The 21,875-nt window shown below is 42.6% G+C and overlaps 1 protein-coding gene across 1 annotated transcript in view; it reads right to left on the reverse strand.

The window, feature by feature from the left end:
• LOC124288964 (putative amine oxidase [copper-containing]) overlaps positions 1 to 21,566 on the reverse strand; it is a 32,608-nt gene extending 11,042 nt beyond the window's left edge. The window contains exons 1-3 of the mRNA XM_046725557.1: positions 21,313 to 21,566; positions 1,666 to 3,571; positions 1,019 to 1,226 (exon numbers count right to left, since the gene is read on the reverse strand). Of these exons, the coding sequence (XP_046581513.1) occupies positions 1,019 to 1,226; positions 1,666 to 2,555 (1,098 nt within the window). The 5' untranslated portion in view covers positions 2,556 to 3,571; positions 21,313 to 21,566. The remainder of the gene's footprint in view (positions 1 to 1,018; positions 1,227 to 1,665; positions 3,572 to 21,312) is intronic.
• Between the last annotated feature and the right edge of the window lie 309 nt (positions 21,567 to 21,875).

Here is a 21,875-nt window from a genome sequence, read left to right on the forward strand (position 1 = left end):
CATGTCCCAACGGTTTATACTAAGAAGGCTATAACTGTTATCCTTCCTCAGTACTAACTAACCAGTAACCATGTCCCAACGGTTTATACTAAAGAAGGCTATAACTGTTATCCTTCCCCAGTACTAACTAACCAGTAACCATGTCCCAACGGTTTATACTAAGAAGGCTATAACTGTAATCCTTCCCCAGTACTAACTAACCAATAACCATGTCCCAACGGTTTATACTAAGAAGGCTATAACTGTAATCCTTCCTCAGTACTAACTAACTAGTAACCATGTCCCAACGGTTTATACTAAGAAGGCTATAACACATTATTATATTTTATCTCCTGAAGACGACACCTCAACACAATAATATCAATATTTGTCAAACCATGGTTAGGTTCCAGAGCAGTATCAAGCCAAAAGATGAAAAACAGTATCCGCTGCATCATCTGCAGATCACTATGCAGATATATAATGTCAGGAAGGTCGTGCTTCCAGTGTCTACAGCAACTAAGGTATCGCCGTGGTCGATCAAGGGTCGCTAATGTTTATTTGTTACACATGTGATGAAACCCCTGATACCTCCTTTATATATTCCTTTGATAATTAATGTTATCAAATGAATTTACAACTTTTTCCTGTGCCGTATACATCTAGCTGCCACGATAACGTAACACAATGACGACCACTAGTCACAAATTCATGAACACATCCGGTTCTATGACACCATTTCCTGTTGAAGCAAATGTCCATGGTAGAAGAAATTTGAACCGAGAAGTCAGATGTCCCTCATTGTCTTAATTACAATTGATGTGCACTAACGGTTATTTTCGGGAACTCCTTTTTGTCAAAACATGTGCTCCTATCAGTATAAATGTGATGACGTTGGTGTTGGACAATATGTACATGTCCCATGTTGTAGGAGGAGCGACAGACTGTCTCTCTACCTAACCTGGTTGCAGTTCCCATGGCTACTTATAACGGGATGAGGATGTGCCATTATAAGAAAAGCAAAACTAAAAATGTTTACCTGATCAACAATGTCGTCGTTATCAGCATAGAACGACGTAAAGTTGACTGTGGGTTCCAAGGAATCGAACAGTCCGTACACGGAGCTGGCATCTCTTTCGTCGTCCTTGAACTTGGTGACAGTCATTTGGTTCCTCGCCCATGAAACAACGGGCTCGTTACCTTTGTCTTCAGGGATAAGCACTTTTGTCATTCCGTCCAGGTGGATTCTAGGAGAATACAAAAAACAACAGCACATGTATATACAGCCAACGTATACACCTATTACCCCTCATGCCGATATTGGTTGTGATTACAAACAGTACCGACAAAGTACACTATAGATAACAGCGAGCGAGTGAATGCTACTCTTGTCAAAATACCACTTACGCCATCATTTATACACAATCACTAAATCCCCAAGATCTATCCTCATTTCAGACTTGCTATGAAATAACATGCATGGATTAATGAGGTTCCTGAATCCTACAGATGCACTGAGACAATCATTGTTTGCTGTATCAGACACCTCGACTGTTACACTGATCACGGTGCCATATTATACTGTATTGTAAATCTGTGCTTGAGCGAGTACTTAAGTATGTATTATCATCGCTCGAAGAAATATTCCTTCTTTCGGCAAAGTTGCTTCCTAGTCAAGTCTAGTACCTGTAAGCCTTGATTGCCCCAAATTTGGTTGGGTTTTCGTTGTTGTGGAAGACGTGGTATTTTGGCTTCTCAAAGTTGAACTTGAAGGCTGCATCCATCTCTGCCCTCTTGAGAGAACGCTCATACTTGATCTGGTAGTACTTGGAGTTAGGGTCGTCTGTCGTTTGTGAGTTGGGGGAAACGTCACGTGATATGTCAAGAGTTTCGTATCTATTGTTCGGTCCATGAATGTCAACGTCAGCTTTGAAGAGGAACAGATGGTGATGAATATTACCAATAGTACTTTGCTTCAGTTGGAAGCCATATGGATCTTCTTTGGGGGTATAGAAGGAGGCGAATATATACCCTGTCGATAGAACTCGAACTTCCATAGCTCCGCTTTGGTGAAATATAAAGTCCATCACATAATCATAGTTAATTATTGTCATGATACTTCTCAGAACTAACACATTGTCCTCCATTCCGGAATAGAAGCCACCCTCAACCTGGCTGTATGAAAGATGGCGACGAAGAGGAATTCCTTGGTTCAGTTCAAACAGACAGAAAGCTCTCTGAAGAAGAACTGGCTCCTCGGAAGTTTCACCCAAATAGGAATAGTTGAAGAATGTACTCGTCTCTGGACAGTCCGCACCAGGAACCAGAGATTGGGAGTGGGTGCCAATGAGAGCACCACTATCGATGAAATCAGCACTCCGTGTAGCAGAGTTATTGGACGCATAAAAGACAGCTATCTCTTGTAGGCCAACTTCATATGCAATCCTCTCATTGTTGAAGCGGATGTCGTAAATTTGTGGACCACTTAAAGTGGACATTCTGAAGTTGAAGGCCCACTGCATGTATTCCACGTGGCGATGGTGCACACTGTATCGCTTACCGTCAGGTTCGTACATTCGGGGAGGCCTCTGTGGCTTCTTTGGGACAGGATTACCTCTTCTGTGTAATGAAGACTTCAATTCCTTGACGTTTCCGGGAATGGTATCTTGGATTTTGGGATTGAACCAGCTCTGTACTGGGTGGCGAGGTCATCAAGACTGGAATACTCCTGATCAGCATATACTAGTTTTTCAATATAGAATTTTGCAGGATCTTGGGAGTTGATATTTGCAAGCATCATCAGATCAACAGGGTTAAGGTCGTAATACTCAACGAAGTGACTTGTTGTCAACCACATCTTCCTCACTCTCGATTTGCTAATACCAGAACCCACAGGTGTTGGGTAGAAATTGAGGCATCTGTCTCCACAGTCTGTAAATGTGGCACCATAACTCTCCTTCAAAATAAAACCAATCTTTTTGTCTACCTCTGGGAATAGTTTCTTGTAGTATGATCCAAACTCCACGTTTCCTATAGGTCGGAAAGCATATGGAACCGGATTCAAGCGGCCAGGAACCGTCAACAACTTGCAACTGTTGGGGTTAGGGAGAGGACCAACAATATATTCTTCTGACACTGGCGGAACAGCGTCTCCTCTAAAGATCACAATTCGAGCTTTCCTTTCTGGTTTAGGTCCGGACCCACTTAAGTAGGCCAGTGCTTCTGATTTCAGTGGGGGTGAAGATCTGACACATATATATAGCTGACGTTGACTGCAGCTTTATCGGGCTTCTTGAGGTTTAACTGCGTCTTCAGGCTGTACAGGTAGTCCTGGATGGCTTTCAGCTCCTTCACGGTAAGGTCATCATACAGCCCAGGTTCCTCTGCCTCAGATGTGTCAATATCGGGCTTCCCAAAACTTTCTCCACAATCATCCGCAGCCTGGCGTTCAAACCTCCTGTCCTTCATCATGGAGACGGCAATAAGAGCCACGACTAATGCCAGAGCTATGAGAAACAAGGCTATAGCAGCACAGCGCCATCTACCGATACTCCGTCGATATTTTTCCTGAAGTTCAGTCATGACGTCAGACCTGAAATATTTGAAAACGTGATATGTAATAAACAAACCATTTTCGAGCAAAGTCAAAAACGGTGATATAAATAATCGTTTAATCGTTTATTGGGTTACAGGGAACCGCCAGAAACATATCACCGTGATGTACGACCAAACTACCACCAGAAACATAGCACCGTGATGTACGACCAAACTACCGCCAGAAACATAGCACCGTGAATAGACATATCGTAAATAGACATATAAATAATTGTTTAATCGTTTATTGGGTTACAGGGAACCGCCAGAAACATATATCCCTGATATATGACCAAACTTCCGCCAGAAACATAGCACCGGGAATAGACATATAAATAATCGTTTAATCGTTTATTGGGTTACGGGGAACCGCCAGAAACATAGCACCGTGTTGTACGACCAAACTACCACCAGAAACATAGCACCGTGTTGTACGCCCAAACTACCACCAGAAACATAGCACCGTGATGTACGCCCAAACTACCACCAGAAACATAGCACTGTGATGTACGACCAAACTACCGCCAGAAACATAGCACCGTGATGTACGACCAAACTATCGCCAGAAACATAGCACCGTGATGTACGACCAAACTACCGCCAGAAACATAGCACCGTGATGTACGACCAAACTAACGCCGGAGACTTACCGCCGTGATGTACGACCAAACTACCGCCAGAAACATAGCACCGTGATGCACGACCAAACTACCGCCAGAAACATAGCACCGTGATGTACGACCAAATTACCACCAGAAACAAAGCACCGTGATGTACGACCAAACTAACGCCAGAGACTTACCGCCGTGATGTACGACCAAACTACCGCCAGAAACATAGCACCGTGATGCACGACCAAACTACCACCAAAAACATAGCATCGTGATGTACGACCAAACTATCGCCAGAAACATAGCACCGTGATGTACGACCAAACTACCGCCAGAAACATAGCACCGTGATGTACGACCAAACTACCACCAGAAACAAAGCACCGTGATGCACGACCAAACTACCGTCAGAAACATATCACCGTGATGTACGACCAAACTACCACCAGAAACACAGCACCGTGTTGTACGCCCAAACAACCGCCAGAAACATAGCACCGTGATGTACGACCAACTAACGCCAGAAACATAGCACCGTGTTGTACGACCAAACTACCACCAGAAACATAGCACCGTGATGTACGCCCAAACTACCACCAGAAACATAGCACCGTGATGTACGACCAAACTACCGCCAGAAACATACCACCGTGTTGTATGACCAAACTACCACCAGAAACATACCACCGTGTTGTACGCCCAAACTACCGCCAGAAACATAGCACTGTGATGTACGACCAAACTACCACCAGAAACATAGCACCGTGATGTACGACCAAACTAACGCCGGAGACTTACCGCCGTGATGTACGACCAAACTACCGCCAGAAACATAGCACCGTGATGCACGACCAAACTACCACCAAAAACATAGCATCGTGATGTACGACCAAACTATCGCCAGAAACATAGCACCGTGATGTACGACCAAACTACCGCCAGAAACATAGCACCGTGATGTACGACCAAATTACCGCCAGAAACATAGCACCGTGATGTACGACCAAACTACCACCAGAAACAAAGCACCGTGATGCACGACCAAACTACCGTCAGAAACATATCACCGTGATGTACGACCAACTAACGCCAGAAACATAGCACCGTGTTGTACGACCAAACTACCACCAGAAACATACCGCCGTGATGTACGCCCAAACTACCACCAGAAACATAGCACCGTGATGTACGACCAAACTACCGCCAGAAACATACCACCGTGTTGTACGCCCAAACTACCGCCAGAAACATAGCACTGTGATGTACGACCAAACTACCACCAGAAACATACCACCGTGTTGTACGCCCAAACTAACGCCAGAAACATAGCACTGTGTTGTACGCCCAAACAACCGCCAGAAACATAGCACCGTGATGTACGACCAACTAACGCCAGAAACATAGCACCGTGTTGTATGACCAAACTACCACCAGAAACATACCGCCGTGATGTACGACCAAACTACCACCAGAAACATAGCACCGTGATGTACGACCAAACTACCACCAGAAACATAGCACCGTGATGTACGACCAAACTATCGCCAGAAACATAGCACTGTGATGTACGACCAAACTACCGCCAGAAACATAGCACCGTGATGTACGACCAAACTACCGCCAGAAACATAGCACCGTGATGTACGACCAAATTACCGCCAGAAACATAGCACCGTGATGTACGACCAAACTACCACCAGAAACATAGCACCGTGATGCACGACCAAACTACCGTCAGAAACATATCACCGTGATGTACGACCAAACTACCACCAGAAACACAGCACCGTGTTCCTCATGACATCGTACCAACTGAATGGCGACCTAGATTACATGTTTCAGACATCAGACAGAAATGCAATAACTTCTTTGATTGGCATTCTAGAAGTTCTCAGAAATACAATAAGCCACTCGAATTACGCTGTTTTGTAGCAATGTTGACACGAGATTGCTGGAACAAGTGACATAGATACTTTACAGCCTGGCTGTACGCTTGCTCTTCACTGTGATAATAGACAGGGCACACAATTAACCCTTTGTCCCCACGAGGGAGGTCTATGGTGCAATGCTAGAAGCCGTCCCGACATGAAGCCTGTAGCATGTCCAGGCAATGGCGAGTGTAAGTTCTGGTAAGCTAGTGGTATAGCTGTTGAGATAGTGGTAACTGGTAAGCTAGTGGTATAGCTGTTGAGATAGTGGTAACTGGTGAGCTAGTGGTATAGCTGTTGAGATAGTGGTAACTGGTGAGCTAGTGGTATAGCTGTTGAGATAGTGGTAACTGGTAAGCTAGTGGTATAGCTGTTGAGATAGTGGTAACTGGTGAGCTAGTGGTATAGCTGTTGAGATAGTGGTAACTGGTGAGCTAGTGGTATAGCTGTTGAGATAGTGGTAACTGGTGAGCTAGTGGTATAGCTGTTGAGAGAGTGGTAACTGGTGAGCTAGTGGTATAGCTGTTGAGATAGTGGTAACTGGTGAGCTTGTGGTATAGCTGTTGAGATAGTGGTAACTGGTGAGCTAGTGGTATAGCTGTTGAGATAGTGGTAACTGGTAAGCTAGTGATATAGCTTTGAGATCGTGGTAACTGGTAAGCTAGTGGTATAGCTGTTGAGGTAGTGGTAGCTGGTGAGCTAGTGGTATAGCTGTTGAGATAGTGGTAGCTGGTGAGCTAGTGGTATAGCTGTTGAGATAGTGGTAACTGGTGAGCTAGTGGTATAGCTGTTGAGATAGTGGTAACTGGTAAGCTAGTGGTATAGCTGTTGAGATAGTGGTAACTGGTGAGCTAGTGGTATAGCTGTTGAGATAGTGGTAACTGGTAAGCTAGTGGTATAGCTGTTGAGATAGTGGTAACTGGTGAGCTAGTGGTATAGCTGTTGAGATAGTGGTAGCTGGTGAGCTAGTGGTATAGCTGTTGAGATAGTGGTAACTGGTGAGCTAGTGGTATAGCTGTTGAGATAGTGGTAACTGGTAAGCTAGTGGTATAGCTGTTGAGATAGTGGTAACTGGTGAGCTAGTGGTATAGCTGTTGAGCTAGTGGCTGCTGGTGAGCCAGTGGTATAGCTGTTGAGATAGTGGTAACTGGTGAGCTAGTGGTATAGCTGGTAAGCTAGTGGTATAGCTGGTGAGCTAGTGGTATAGCTGTTGAGCTAGTGGTAACTGGTGAGCTTGTGGTATAGCTGTTGAAATAGTGGTAACTGGTAAACTAGTGGTATAGCTGTTGAGATAGTGGTAGCTGGTGAGCTAGTGGTATAGCTGTTGAGATAGTGGTAACTGGTGAGCTAGTCGTATAGCTTTTGAGATAGTGGTAGCTGCATCTGTGTATGTGGTGCCTGTGGCTATTGTTACTGTAGTCGATGTGGACGTTGTTACTGTACTGATTGTGGTTATTGCTGTTACTGTAGTGGATGTGGACGTTGTTACTGTAGTGGATGTGGACGTTGTTACTGTAGTGGATGTGGACGTTGTTACTGTACTGGTTGTGGTTATTGCTGTTACTGTAGTGGGTGTGGATTGCTGTTACTGTAGTGGATGTGGACGTTGTTACTGTACTGGATGTGGACGTTGTTACTGTAGTGGATGTGGACGTTGTTACTGTAGTGGATGTGGACGTTGTTACTGTAGTGGATGTGGACGTTGTTACTGTAGTGGATGTGGACGTTGTTACTGTAGTGGATGTGGACGTTGTTACTGTAGTGGATGTGGACGTTGTTACTGTAGTGGATGTGGACGTTGTTACTGTAGCGGATGTGATGACGTTGTTACTGTAGTGGATGTGGACGTTGTTACTGTAGTGGATGTGGACGTTGTTACTGTAGTGGATGTGACGTTTACTGTAGATGATGTGGACGTTTTACTGTAGTGGATGTGTTGACGTTGTTACTGTAGTGGATGTGTTGAGTTTACTGTGTAGTGGATGTGTTGAGTTTACTGTAGTGGATGTGGACGTTGTTACTGTAGTGGATGTGGACGTTGTTACTGTAGTGGATGTGTTGACGTTTACTGTAGCGGTTGTGTTGAGTGTTACTGTAGTGGATGTGGACGGTTTTACTGTAGTGGATGTGTTGAGTTTTACTGTAGTGGATGTGTTGAGTTTACTGTAGTGGATGTGGACGTTGTTACCGTAGGTTTACTGGCGCAGTGGATGTGTGTTACTGTTATTGTGGATGTGTGGATGCGACGTTTACTGTAGTGGATGTGGACGTTGTTACTGTAAAGTGGATGTGGACGTTGTTACTGTAGTGGATGTGGTACGTTGCTTTACTGTAGTGGATGTGGACGTTGTTACTGTAGTGGATGTGTTATGTTTTACTGTAGTGGATGTGTTGAGTTTACTGTAGTGGATGTGGACGTGTTTACTGTAGTGGATGTGTTGAGTTTTACTGTAGTGGATGTGTTGAGTTTACTTTAGTGGATGTGTAGAGTTTACTGTAGTGTGTAGAGTTTACTGTAGTGGATGTGTTGAGTTTACTGTAGTGGATGTGGACGAGTTTACTGTAGTGGATGTGTTGAGTTTACTGTAGTGGATGTGGAGTTTACTTTAGTGGATGTGTTGAGTTTACTGTGGCGGATGTGTTGAGTTCACTTTAGTGGATGTGTTGCTGTTACTCTAGTGGATGTGTTGGGAGTTCACTGTAGTGGATGTGTTGAGTTTACTGTAGTGGTCGTGGATAGAGTTTACTGTAGCTGTGACGGATGTGTGGATGTGGACGCTGTTTACTGTAGTGGATGTGTTAGGAGTTTACTGTAGTGGATGTGTTGAGTTTACTGTAGTGGATGTGTTGTTTACTGTAGCGGATGTGTAGCGTTTACTGTAGTGGATGTGTTGAGTTTACTGTAGTGGATGTGTTGAGTTTACTTTAGTGGATGTGTTGAGTTTACTGTAGTGGATGTGTTGAGTTTACTGTGAGTAGTTGTGTTGAGTTTACTGTAGTGGATGTGTTAGAGTTTACTGTAGTGGATGTGTTGAGTTTACTGTAGTGGATGTGTTGAGTTTACTGTAGTGGATGTGTTGAGTTTACTGTAGTGGTTGTGTTGAGTTTACTGTAGTGGATGTGTTGAGTTTACTTTAGTGGATGTGTTGAGTTTACTGTAGTGGATGTGTTGAGTTTACTGTAGTGGATGTGTTGAGTTTACTGTAGTGGATGTGTTGAGTTTACTGTAGTGGATGTGTTGAGTTTACTGTAGTCGGTGTGTAGAGTTTACTGTAGTGGATGTGTTGAGTTTACTGTAGTGGATGTGTTGAGTTTACTGTAGTGGATGTGTTGAGTTTACTGGAGTGATTGTGTTGAGTTTTACTGTAGTGGATGTGTTGAGTTTACTTTAGTGGATGTGGTGAGTTTACTTTGGTGGATGTGTTGAGTTTACTGTAGTGGATGTGTTGAGTTTACTGTAGTGGATGTGTTGAGTTTACTGTAGTGGATGTGTTGAGTTTACTGTAGTCGGTGTGTAGAGTTTACTGTAGTGGTTGTGTTGAGTTTACTGTAGTGGATGTGTTGAGTTTACTGTAGTGGATGTGTTGAGTTTACTGTAGTGGATGTGTTGAGTTTACTGTAGTGGTTGTGTTGAGTTTACTGTAGTCAGTGTGTAGAGAGTTTACTGTAGTGGTTGTGTTGAGTTTACTGTAGTGGATGTGTTGAGTTTACTGTAGTGGATGTGTTGAGTTTACTGTAGTGGTTGTGTTGAGTTTACTGTAGTGGATGTGTTGAGTTTACTGTAGTGGATGTGTTGAGTTTACTGTAGTGGATGTGTAGAGTTTACTGTAGTGGATGTGTTGAGTTTACTGTAGTGGATGTGTAGAGTTTACTGTAGTGGATGTGTTGAGTTTACTGTAGTGGTTGTGTTGAGTTTACTGTAGTGGATGTGTTGAGTTTACTGTAGTGGATGTGTTGAGTTTACTGTAGTGGATGTGTAGAGTTTACTGTAGTGGATGTGTTGAGTTTACTGTAGTGGATGTGTTGTTTACTGTAGCGGATGTGTAGCGTTTACTGTAGTGGATGTGTTGAGTTTACTGTAGTGGATGTGTTGAGGTTACTGTAGTGGATGTGTTGAGTTTACTGTAGCGGATGTGTAGAGTTTACTGTAGTGGATGTGTTGAGTTTACTGTAGTGGATGTGTTGAGTTTACTTTAGTGGATGTGTTGAGTTTACTGTAGTGGTTGTGTTGAGTTTACTGTAGTCGGTGTGTAGGGTTTACTGTAGTGGTTGTGTTGAGTTTACTGTAGTGGATGTGTTGAGTTTACTGTAGTGGATGTGTTGAGTTTACTGTAGTGGATGTGTTGAGTTTACTGTAGTGGTTGTGTTGAGTTTACTGTAGTCGGTGTGTAGAGTTTACTGTAGTGGTTGTGTTGAGTTTACTGTAGTGGATGTGTTGAGTTTACTGTAGTGGATGTGTTGAGTTTACTGTAGTGGTTGTGTTGTGTTTACTGTAGTCGGTGTGTAGAGTTTACTGTAGTGGTTGTGTTGAGTTTACTGTAGTGGATGTGTTGAGTTTACTGTTATGGATGTGTTGAGTTTACTGTAGTGGATGTGTTGAGTTTACTTTAGTGGATGTGTTGAGTTTACTTTAGTGGATGTGTTGAGTTTACTGTAGTGAATGTGTTGAGTTTACTGTAGTGGATGTGTTGAGTTTACTGTAGTGGATGTGTTGAGTTTACTGTAGTCGGTGTGTAGAGTTTACTGTAGTGGTTGCGTTGAGTTTACTGTAGTGGATGTGTTGAGTTTACTGTAGTGGATGTGTTGAGTTTACTGTTATGGATGTGTTGAGTTTACTGTAGTGGTTGTGTTGAGTTTACTGTAGTCGGTGTGTAGAGTTTACTGTAGTGGTTGTGTTGAGTTTACTGTAGTGGATGTGTAGAGTTTACTGTAGTGGATGTGTTGAGTTTACTGTAGTGGATGTGTTGAGTTTACTGTAGTGGATGTGTAGAGTTTATTGTAGTGGATGTGTTGAGTTTACTGTAGTGGATGTGTAGAGTTTACTGTAGTGGATGTGTTGAGTTTACTGTAGTGGATGTGTAGAGTTTACTGTAGTGGTTGTGTTGAGTTTACTGTAGTGGATGTGTTGAGTTTACTGTAGTGGATGTGTTGAGTTTACTGTAGTGGTTGTGTTGAGTTTACTGTAGTGGATGTGTTGTGTTTACTGTTGTGGTTGTGTTGAGTTTACTGTAGTGGATGTGTTGAGTTGACTGTAGTGGTTGTGTTGAGTTTACTGTAGTCGGTGTGTAGAGTTTACTGTAGTGGTTGTGTTGAGTTTACTGTAGTGGATGTGTAGAGTTTACTGTAGTGGATGTATTGAGTTTACTGTAGTGGATGTGTTGAGTTTACTGTTATGGATGTGTAGAGTTTACTGTAGTGGATGTGTTGAGTTTACTGTAGTGGATGTGTAGAGTTTACTGTAGTGGATGTGTTGAGTTTACTGTAGTGGATGTGTAGAGTTTACTGTAGTGGATGTGTTGAGTTTACTGTAGTGGATGTGTAGAGTTTACTGTAGTGGTTGTGTTGAGTTTACTGTAGTGGATGTGTTGAGTTTACTGTAGTGGATGTGTAGAGTTTACTGTAGTGGATGTGTTGAGTTTACTGTAGTGGATGTGTTGAGTTTACTGTAGTGGATGCGTTGAGTTTACTGTAGTGGATGTGTTGAGTTTACTGTAGTGGATGTGTTGAGTTTACTGTAGTGGTTGTGTTGAGTTTACTGTAGTGGATGTGTTGAGTTTACTGTAGTGGATGTGTAGAGTTTACTGTAGTGGATGCGTTGAGTTTACTGTAGTGGATGCGTTGAGTTTACTGTAGTGGATGTGTTGAGTTTACTGTAGTGGATGCGTTGAGTTTACTGTAGTGGATGCGTTGAGTTTACTGTAGTGGATGTGTTGAGTTTACTGTAGTGGTTGTGTTGAGTTTACTGTAGTGGATGTGTTGAGTTTACTGTAGTGGATGTGTAGAGTTTACTGTAGTGGATGCGTTGAGTTTACTGTAGTGGATGCGTTGAGTTTACTGTAGTGGATGTGTTGAGTTTACTGTAGTGGATGCGTTGAGTTTACTGTAGTGGATGCGTTGAGTTTACTGTAGTGGATGTGTTGAGTTTACTGTAGTGGATGTGTTGAGTTTACTGTAGTGGATGTGTTGAGTTTACTGTAGTGGATGTGTAGAGTTTACTGTAGTGGATGCGTTGAGTTTACTGTAGTGGATGCGTTGAGTTTACTGTGAGTGGATGCGTTGAGTTTACTGTAGCGGTTGTGTTGAGTTTACTGTAGTGGATGTGTAGAGTTTACTGTAGTGGATGCGTTGAGTTTACTGTAGTGGATGCGTTGAGTTTACTGTAGTGGATGCGTTGAGTTTACTGTAGTGGATGCGTTGAGTTTACTGTAGTGGATGTGTAGAGTTTACTGTAGTGGATGTGTTGAGTTTACTGTAGTGGATGCGTTGAGTTTACTGTAGTGGATGCGTTGAGTTTACTGTAGTGGATGCGTTGAGTTTACTGTAGTGGTTGGTTGTTTACTGTAGCGGATGTGTACTGTAGTGGATGTGTTGAGTTTACTGTAGTGGATGCGTTGAGTTTACTGTAGTGGATGCGTTGAGTTTACTGTAGTGGATGCGTTGAGTTTACTGTAGTGGATGCGTTGAGTTTACTGTAGTGGATGCGTTGAGTTTACTGTAGTGGATGCGTTGAGTTTACTGTAGTGGATGCGTTGAGTTTACTGTAGCGGATGTGTTGAGTTTACTGTAGCGGTTGGGGCAGTGGTTGTAATTAGTGTGGTAGTAGTTGCTGTTGTAGTAGTTGTTGTTGCAGTAGTTGTTGTTGTTTAGGTAACCGTATTTGCTGAGATTCAGTATTCCTGCTGGTGGCTCTTTGAAAGTGTTTGTTCTGCCTTCCTCCGTATGTTTGAGCCATGTCGACATGATAGTACCTTTCGGTATCTATATAATATATCAAAATTACAGTTGCACGCGTACAGTTATATATACCTTGTCTTATACATAATACTCACAGGCTAACAACTGACCTCAATCTGCATGTAAACTTGCTCGGCAGACTTACCACAAATAGTCACTGATGTTTGAGGCTGTGCGCGCCTGTGTCGCTGAGAGCGGGTATCACAAGGGACTGTCACCGGGCGGACGTACAGCAGATTAGATTATGTATCCAAGTCAGGCTATTTAACTATTGTAATCAAAGGTTATATTTTGATGTGTCATTGTTAACAAGCTTGTGAATATATACACCTGTCCTCGCCTCAGCACCACTGAGAATATGGTCTCGGTATATATATGCACGATCAGTGTAAGGGGCACACACACGCACACGCACACGCACACGCACACATACAAATACAAACATAAGCCAGTATATTCACTTGGAGATGAACTCACACACACACTCACACACACATGCACGCACGCAGACACACGCACACAGGAACACACGTCAGCCACCTAATTCAATGTGAGTGGAACGGACAAGCACACACATGGACACACATACGTACACACACGTCGGCCACCGTATTCAATATGAGGTGAGAGAGAGACACATGCACGCATGATCGCACGCACGCGCACGCACACGCACATGCACACATACCCTGAATGAATTGGTCAAGGTGTGGAGGAGTCACGGACATGACTCCATAATCGGTATGACGTTCCTGATGATAACTGGTGGCAACGCGAGGCTGCACGTCCAATTTCACTAGGTTTTGTTGCTAAATACATTTTCTCGAGAAACTTTACAACGGTGTCGAGACACACATGCAGTGGACTCACGGGTTATGACACACAATGGAATGACAGCTTAACCTTGCAGTCTAATCGCTGTCCTCCTCATTCCACGTATAATGAATGACACACTACAGTGGAATGACACAGCTAAACCTTGCAGTATAATGAATGACACACTACAGTGGAATGACACAGCTAAACCTTGCAGCCTATGAACGATGTACTACACCACTATGAACGCCACAATCTATACATTCACGATGTACTACAACACTATGAACGTCACAATCTATAGATTCATGATGTATAACAGTACTATGAACGCCACAATCTATACATTCACGATGTACTACACCACTATGAACGCCACAATCTATACATTCACGATGTACTACACCACTATGAACGTCACAATCTATACATTCATGATGTATTACAGTACTATGAACGTCACAATCTATACATTCACGATATACTACAACACTATGAACGCCACAATCTATACATTCACGATGTACTACACCACTATGAACGCCACAATCTATACATTTATGATGTATTACAGTACTATGAACGTCACAATCTATACATTCACGATGTACTACACGTCTATCAACGTCACAATCTATACATTCATGATGTATTACAGCACTATGAACGTCACAATCTATACATTCACGATATACTACAGCACTATGGACGTCACAATCTATACATTCACGATATATTACAGCACTATGAAGGTCACAATCTATACATTCGATATACTACAGCACTATGGACGTCACAATCTATTCATTCACGATATATTACAGTACTATGAACGTCACAATCTATACATTCACGATATATTACAGCACTATGAACGTCACAATCTATACATTCATGATATACTACAGCACTATGAAGGTCACAATCTATTCATTCACGATATATTACAACACTATGAAGGTCACAATCTATACATTCACGATATACTACAGCACTATGAAGGTCACAATCTATACATTCACGACATACTACAACACTAAGGACGTCACAATCTATTCATTCACGATATATTACAGTACTATGAACGTCACAATCTATTCATTCACGATATATTACAGCACTATGAAGGTCACAATCTATACATTCACGATATACTACAGCACTATGAAGGTCACAATCTATACATTCACTATATATTACAGCACTATGAAGGTCACAATCTATACATTCGCGATATACTACAGCACTATGGACGTCACAATCTATACATTCACGATATATTACAGCACTATGAAGGTCACAATCTATACATTCGCGATATACTACAGCACTATGAAGGTCACAATCTATACATTCACGATATACTACAGCACTATGAAGGTCACAATCTATACATTCACGATATACTACAGCACTATGGACGTCACAATCTATACATTCACGATATACTACAGCACTATGAACGTCACAATCTATACATTCGATATACTATATATTACAGCACTATGAAGGTCACAATCTATACATTCGCGATATACTACAGCACTATGAAGGTCACAATCTATACATTCACTATATATTACAGCACTATGAAGGTCACAATCTATACATTCGCGATATACTACAGCACTATGAACGTCACAATCTATACATTCACGATATGTTACAGCACTATGGAAGGTCACAATCTATACATTCACGATGTATTACAGCATATAAACTACAGCACTATGAAGGTCACAATCTATATTCACGATTATTACAGACTATGAAGGTCACAGCTACATTCATGTAACAGCACTATCGACTAATCTATAAGGTCATTCACTATACATTCATTACAGCACTATGAAGGTCACAATCTATACATTCGCGATATACTACAGCACTATGAACGTCACAATCTATACATTCACGATATACTACAGCACTATGAACGTCACAATCTATACATTCACGATGTACTACAGCACTATGGACGTCACAATCTATACATTCGCGATATACTACAGCACTATGGACGTCACAATCTATACATTCACGATATATTACAGCACTATGAAGGTCACAATCTATACATTCACGATATACTACAGCACTATGGACGTCACAATCTATACATTCATGATGTATTACAGTACTATGAACGTCACAATCTATACATTCACGATATACTACAGCACTATGAACGTCACAATCTATACATTCGCGATGTACTACAGCACTATGAACGTCACAATCTATACATTCACGATATATTACAGCACTATGAACGTCACAATCTATACATTCACGATGTACTACAGCACTATGGACGTCACAATCTATACATTCGCGATGTACTACAGCACTATGAACGTCACAATCTATACATTCACGATATACTACAGCACTATGAAGGTCACAATCTATACATTCACGATATACTACAGCACTATGGACGTCACAATCTATACATTCACGATATATTACAGTACTATGAAGGTCACAATCTATACATTCACGATGTACTACAGCACTATAAACGATGTACTACACCACTATGAAGGTCACAATCTATACATTCACGATATATTACAGCACTATGAACGTCACAATCTATACATTCACGATGTACTACAGCACTATAAACGATGTACTACACCACTATGAAGGTCATAATCTATACATTCACGATGTACTACAGCACTATAAACGATGTACTACACCACTATGAAGGTCATAATCTATACATTCACGATATAATACAGCACCATAAAGGTCACAATCTATACATTCACGATATAATACAGCACCATGAAGGTCACAATCTATACATTCACGATGTACTACAGCACCATGAAGGTCACAATCTATGCATTCACGATGTACTACAGCACCATGAAGGTCACAATCTATACATTCACGATGTACTACAGCACTATAAACGATATAATACAGCACCATGAAGGTCACAATCTATACATTCACGATGTACTACAGCACTATAAACGATGTACTACACCACTATGAAGGTCATAATCTATACATTCACGATATAATACAGCACCATGAAGGTCACAATCTATACATTCCCTTTCATTGCAAAACCCTCTCGTGCCGTGAAGGTCATTTAAAAGGACACTGTGTGTTGGAAAGCGTTCAAGCTATATATTTTATACATGATAAAAAATAGAACACAAAAACGTTTGATGATACAGAATCCTTCAAAGAATGAATCAACGACGAGAGTATCTGACTTTTAACTGATGACTCAGATGTGGTAAAATGCCAGATGTATCTCAAGCAGATACTAAAGGGGTTTAGCTGACATGTTGTAGAGATAACCGCCATACACGTCCCACCAAGCGTCCATCGTGTTGTCGGTGACTCAGGGGGAACATAACCCAGTATGTACACCGCCGGTGAGGTCGGGGTGATGTAGACAAAGGAATCTCACGACTAATGCCGGATTGATGTAGACAACCCCACTACCCTACCACTACCATCCCCACTACCCTACCACTACCATCCCTACCTCCACTACCACCACCATTGCCACGCTGCTTAGCTCTTTGAATGAAAACTTGCAATGTATTCATTCAACTGAATCCGAGATAGCTGCATAACGTGTGATTTCATGGCAAGCCGTTTTCACATTTACTAATACATCAATTGTTTTAAAGATATCTGTATCGTATTTGTAGTTATCAATAATGTTTTGTATGATATCAGTAAAAATATCTTTTATTAATTTAGGATATCGAAAACAGAATTACTGATACCGTAAAATGCTTCTAGGATATCAAGAAAATATTCCGTGTATTGGACATACACAGACTGTATGTGAAAGTCGGTGAGTGGCTGTATCCAACACAAACTGATCGTTGACGATAAACACCACCACCATATCTGGGGGGAAAAATTGCGGGACAAACAAAAGCCACAAAACAAGAAATTCTCTTTAGTTTGAAATTCCCTTTTCACGCGAAATTTTGACTTTAATGCATAACGTCGGCCATGACATTGAACTAACGTCACGTGCATCAGATTTAATATCTAACGCGTGAGATACGGGCAGCAGTCGGGTTTAGTCTCCGAACAGGTCGGACAAGACTGAGTTTATGGAATGGTCGAGTTGACTGTCTGACATATCGGTCCTTCCACTCAGCATACCTGACAACGGTGTGGTAGTCCACATAACACATTATGACTTTGTAATGGTATCTGTGTATGAAATACATATGCTAGTTGCTTGCTTTATCAGCCCTAATATGTCAATAATAAATCGACGTGTAATTCAACGGAATCCACCGAATGTGTTCGGTTGCTCTTGCATTCGGTTCCGTACACTGTGCAGTGATTCCAGTGTGTACCGCTTTTACACCATTCATATCACACTGAAAACAGCCTTTGTTCCAGCAGTTCCACAAACGTTATTGAGTTCATTAATTCCCTTTCTTGCTATTCAAATATACACATTGCGCACACCGGAATTCACAGGTAATCTTTGATATTACTGTAGATTTTCAGAAAGTACACGATGATTAGTTATTGGTATGCATGAGAAAGCATCGGTACTTGAACATTAATCACACAGTTATTAATCGTCCGAGAAAGACCAATGACCGTGAAGACCGAGTCCTAATTCGTCTTTCAAGACGCAGCCCCATGACCTAAGTGCGCTAGCACTGAACAGTGAGAGTCCGACTCTCATCCATTACCACCAGAAGAGGCTGCTCATCTCAGGGCAAGTTGTCCGATCTGTCGTCCGTTCCTCACAGACAGGCTCTCGCAGAAACGTCTGACGCGGTGCAGACTCTGAGAAAACGGCAACTTGCGGATATAAGGTATGGTTCATCGTGCTGACGACAGTCGCTGTGTTCTACACCTTACCTCAAGCCGTTGTCGATTACCGAGTTATATCACCAGGAGATCCACGCAGCTGAACCTACTGGTGGTGGTGGATCAGTGATGATGTGGGGCTCCGTCTCCTATGACTGCAAGTAGGATCTCATAACACTAACCGGGACACTCAAATATGGTCAACGTTATCAACAGGAAGTACGGTATACCGTGAACACTTTGATAATCATTCCCTTGTCAGATCTCCAAATATCCATGTATGGCACCGCCTGACCGTTCTGGAGCCGCCATAGCCCAGTTGCAGAACTACTCCATCGAAACATAACCATCTTTCACAGGCAGCACAGATATGAACCCCATCGAACATCTTTGGGACTATCCTGGACGCCAAATTCGAACTGGAGGTCCGCCTATTCTAAAAATTCAGGAACAGACACAGCCACTCTATGAGGAGCGGCAGACGGTGCCGGCGCTGATAGTGTGACAGTGCGACATGCAGATGTTATCTGTGCGAGGGGTGGCTATAAAACGTAGTGATGTGGTCGCGGTTCATATAATCACAACAATCACTATTTCAGAACTTGATTGTGTGGATTTAAGTTTGCTTGTGTGACAATCAAATCGATGGCATGGTGACAATAGGTTCCGGCATTGTTCAATTTCACGCCTTCTGTGATCGTCTCAAATTGCAAGTAAATTGTTTCTAATTTCAGTTTTGTTTATGTTTTAATTAGAGTAAAGTTTCCAAAGCATATACAACATTAATGCTTGATCAATGGTGATGTGCACAGATAGATGGACCTGTCTGTCTTCACCGAGGACACGAGTAGGTAACCTTGCTCCGAGACAGTGGGGAAACACTCACTCACTCACCAGCCCGGTGCCTGCTAGTCCAGGCGGCAGCATGCCAGAGATATCAGAGCCAGATATTGTTTTATATAATATTTCATTTGAATCTCCAGTCTGCATTAACAGTCCAGGGATAACACACACACACACACACACACACACACACACACACACACACACACACACACACACACACACACACACACACACACACACACACACACACACACACACACACACACACACACACACACACACACGCAGTGTCCCGTGTACATGTACTTACATATTGTTTCACATCAATGTGTACAACTAAAATGGGTTTATTAGCAGTTTGCAATAAATATTCAGCGTTATACTGACAGTTAGTTACATACACATTGTGTCCTTCTAAACAGTGCTCATGGTTTGATTCTATCGTTAATTACTCGGTATGCAGCTTCTGTACTCGGACAGATGCGGGGTTGACAGAAGCTAGTACTGGTCAGATAACTACGCCTGTCACGTGATCCTTCGTGATGGTATACTGTCACTGACATATCAACTTAAAAGTAGTACCAATAAGAGTATCAAGTGTCGCGTCTTTCATTCCTTGTAAACTGTGACGGTCTAACAGCCCACCAGCTGGGGACAGGGTTGAGACGGGAGAGAAACACTTGTTATCAGTAAACGACACTGATAAATGCGGGACGGGGAACGCGGGAACTTGTTCTAGGGCATCCACACCTGCCATCGGGGGTTGGGTCAAAGGTCAGAGGTCAGCCTTGAGAGCAGCGAGCAATGTAAACATTGTGACCTGTAAACAACTCGTGTGTGCACAGTATCGATTTCCAACCTATTGAATGATCAGTCCGTGATTTAGGCGAGTCACGCAGCACTTACTAGGAATAATCAAACATAGTAAGTTGTTTCTTCTCTGTCTATATAGATAACTCTGCATCATGAGTGTATCGTTCGTTGCTCACCAGTGGGATCCAACTAAGCTGACACCAAGGGCACACTTCCCAAAACATTTGCGGGGACAGATCGTCGCGTAATTGTCAAGTGCTAGATGGGTCAACTCTATGGATGCTCCATGTGTTAAACCGTCGGGAGCAGTTGTTCCACACCTAGTCTGTCTCACAGTCTCTGAACTATTTCTATTTTCCCTACAGCCTAAACCTCCTTGCAATGCTAAAGCCCTAAGTGAAACAAGTCTAGATTTCTCGAGGTTCTGAATCCCTGGTCTTCCTTGGAGTCCTTTTCAATTTAGATGGGTTTATTTGTTACTATCAACATCATATATATTTAGAGACTAAGCGTTAGTCTGCTCCACACCCAAACTCTGGCGTTCCCACACACAGTCCCTGGCGACAACTCAAACTGGTGATATTCCATATCAATGTGAAAAGAACCATCTGTTATACACTTCACGGAATGTGCCACTGGTAGGACTGGGAGAAGTTTAACTGTCGCAATACCACTGACTGTACGTCTCCATTACTCTGATAATCTTAATATCACATGCGCTATGACTTTTGCAGTGCTGCAAATATTTATATACAAACAACAACAAAAACAGCGACACAACTTGCCCCTGCCAGTGTAACGATAAACATGTCTTGAGTCTAAGGTGATGATATGTAGTATGTGGATCTTGTATTTCTACAGTGAAATCACTGCAGGTTATAAGTCCAGTAAATATTGCAGATTCCTCTGTTGCAATGATCGAGGGGAGAGTTTAACTGGAATCTTACCTTGTGTTCCACAAAGACTCCGGACAGGTTTCTTGTCGCAACCACGCTCACCTTGGAATGGGACCGGTAGCGTGTATGTGGGTCACGAACCAGACTGAGGCTGTAGGGGTAAATGAATCGGTGACCGACGAATTCTCCCAGGACGCCGCTAGGGGGTGAGGAAGGGTTTGCACCCACAGGTCCCTGGGAACCTATGGTCCCCTCGTCATGCGCAGACCAGCAGACCAGAGCATAGGGCGTCAGAGCCGTGGCGTTCACTTGTTGATGATGAGGAGAATGTGATTGGTGAAGATGTTCAAGGAGGGTGGATTAATGGGCCGGGAGGGGTGGGTTTTGGCACCAGGGGTGACCAGGGGTGAGGGAGGTGGTGTTAAGCGTTTATTTACATTAAGATTGGAGGGATCACTTTGTATGGGGTCAGCAGTGATATATTCCTGATTTGGGCTGTCATGTCTTCGATAAGGATGTTTGCACTTTTGACAGAGGTAACATTGACTAGGAGTCGGTTCGAGTGCAGGTTGCTGTACAACGTATATCCTGTTACATCACACATACGTCGCTTA

This window comes from Haliotis rubra, unplaced genomic scaffold (assembly GCF_003918875.1).
Source record: "Haliotis rubra isolate DU_JTF1 unplaced genomic scaffold, ASM391887v1 Scf43, whole genome shotgun sequence".
NCBI lineage: Eukaryota > Metazoa > Mollusca > Gastropoda > Lepetellida > Haliotidae > Haliotis > Haliotis rubra.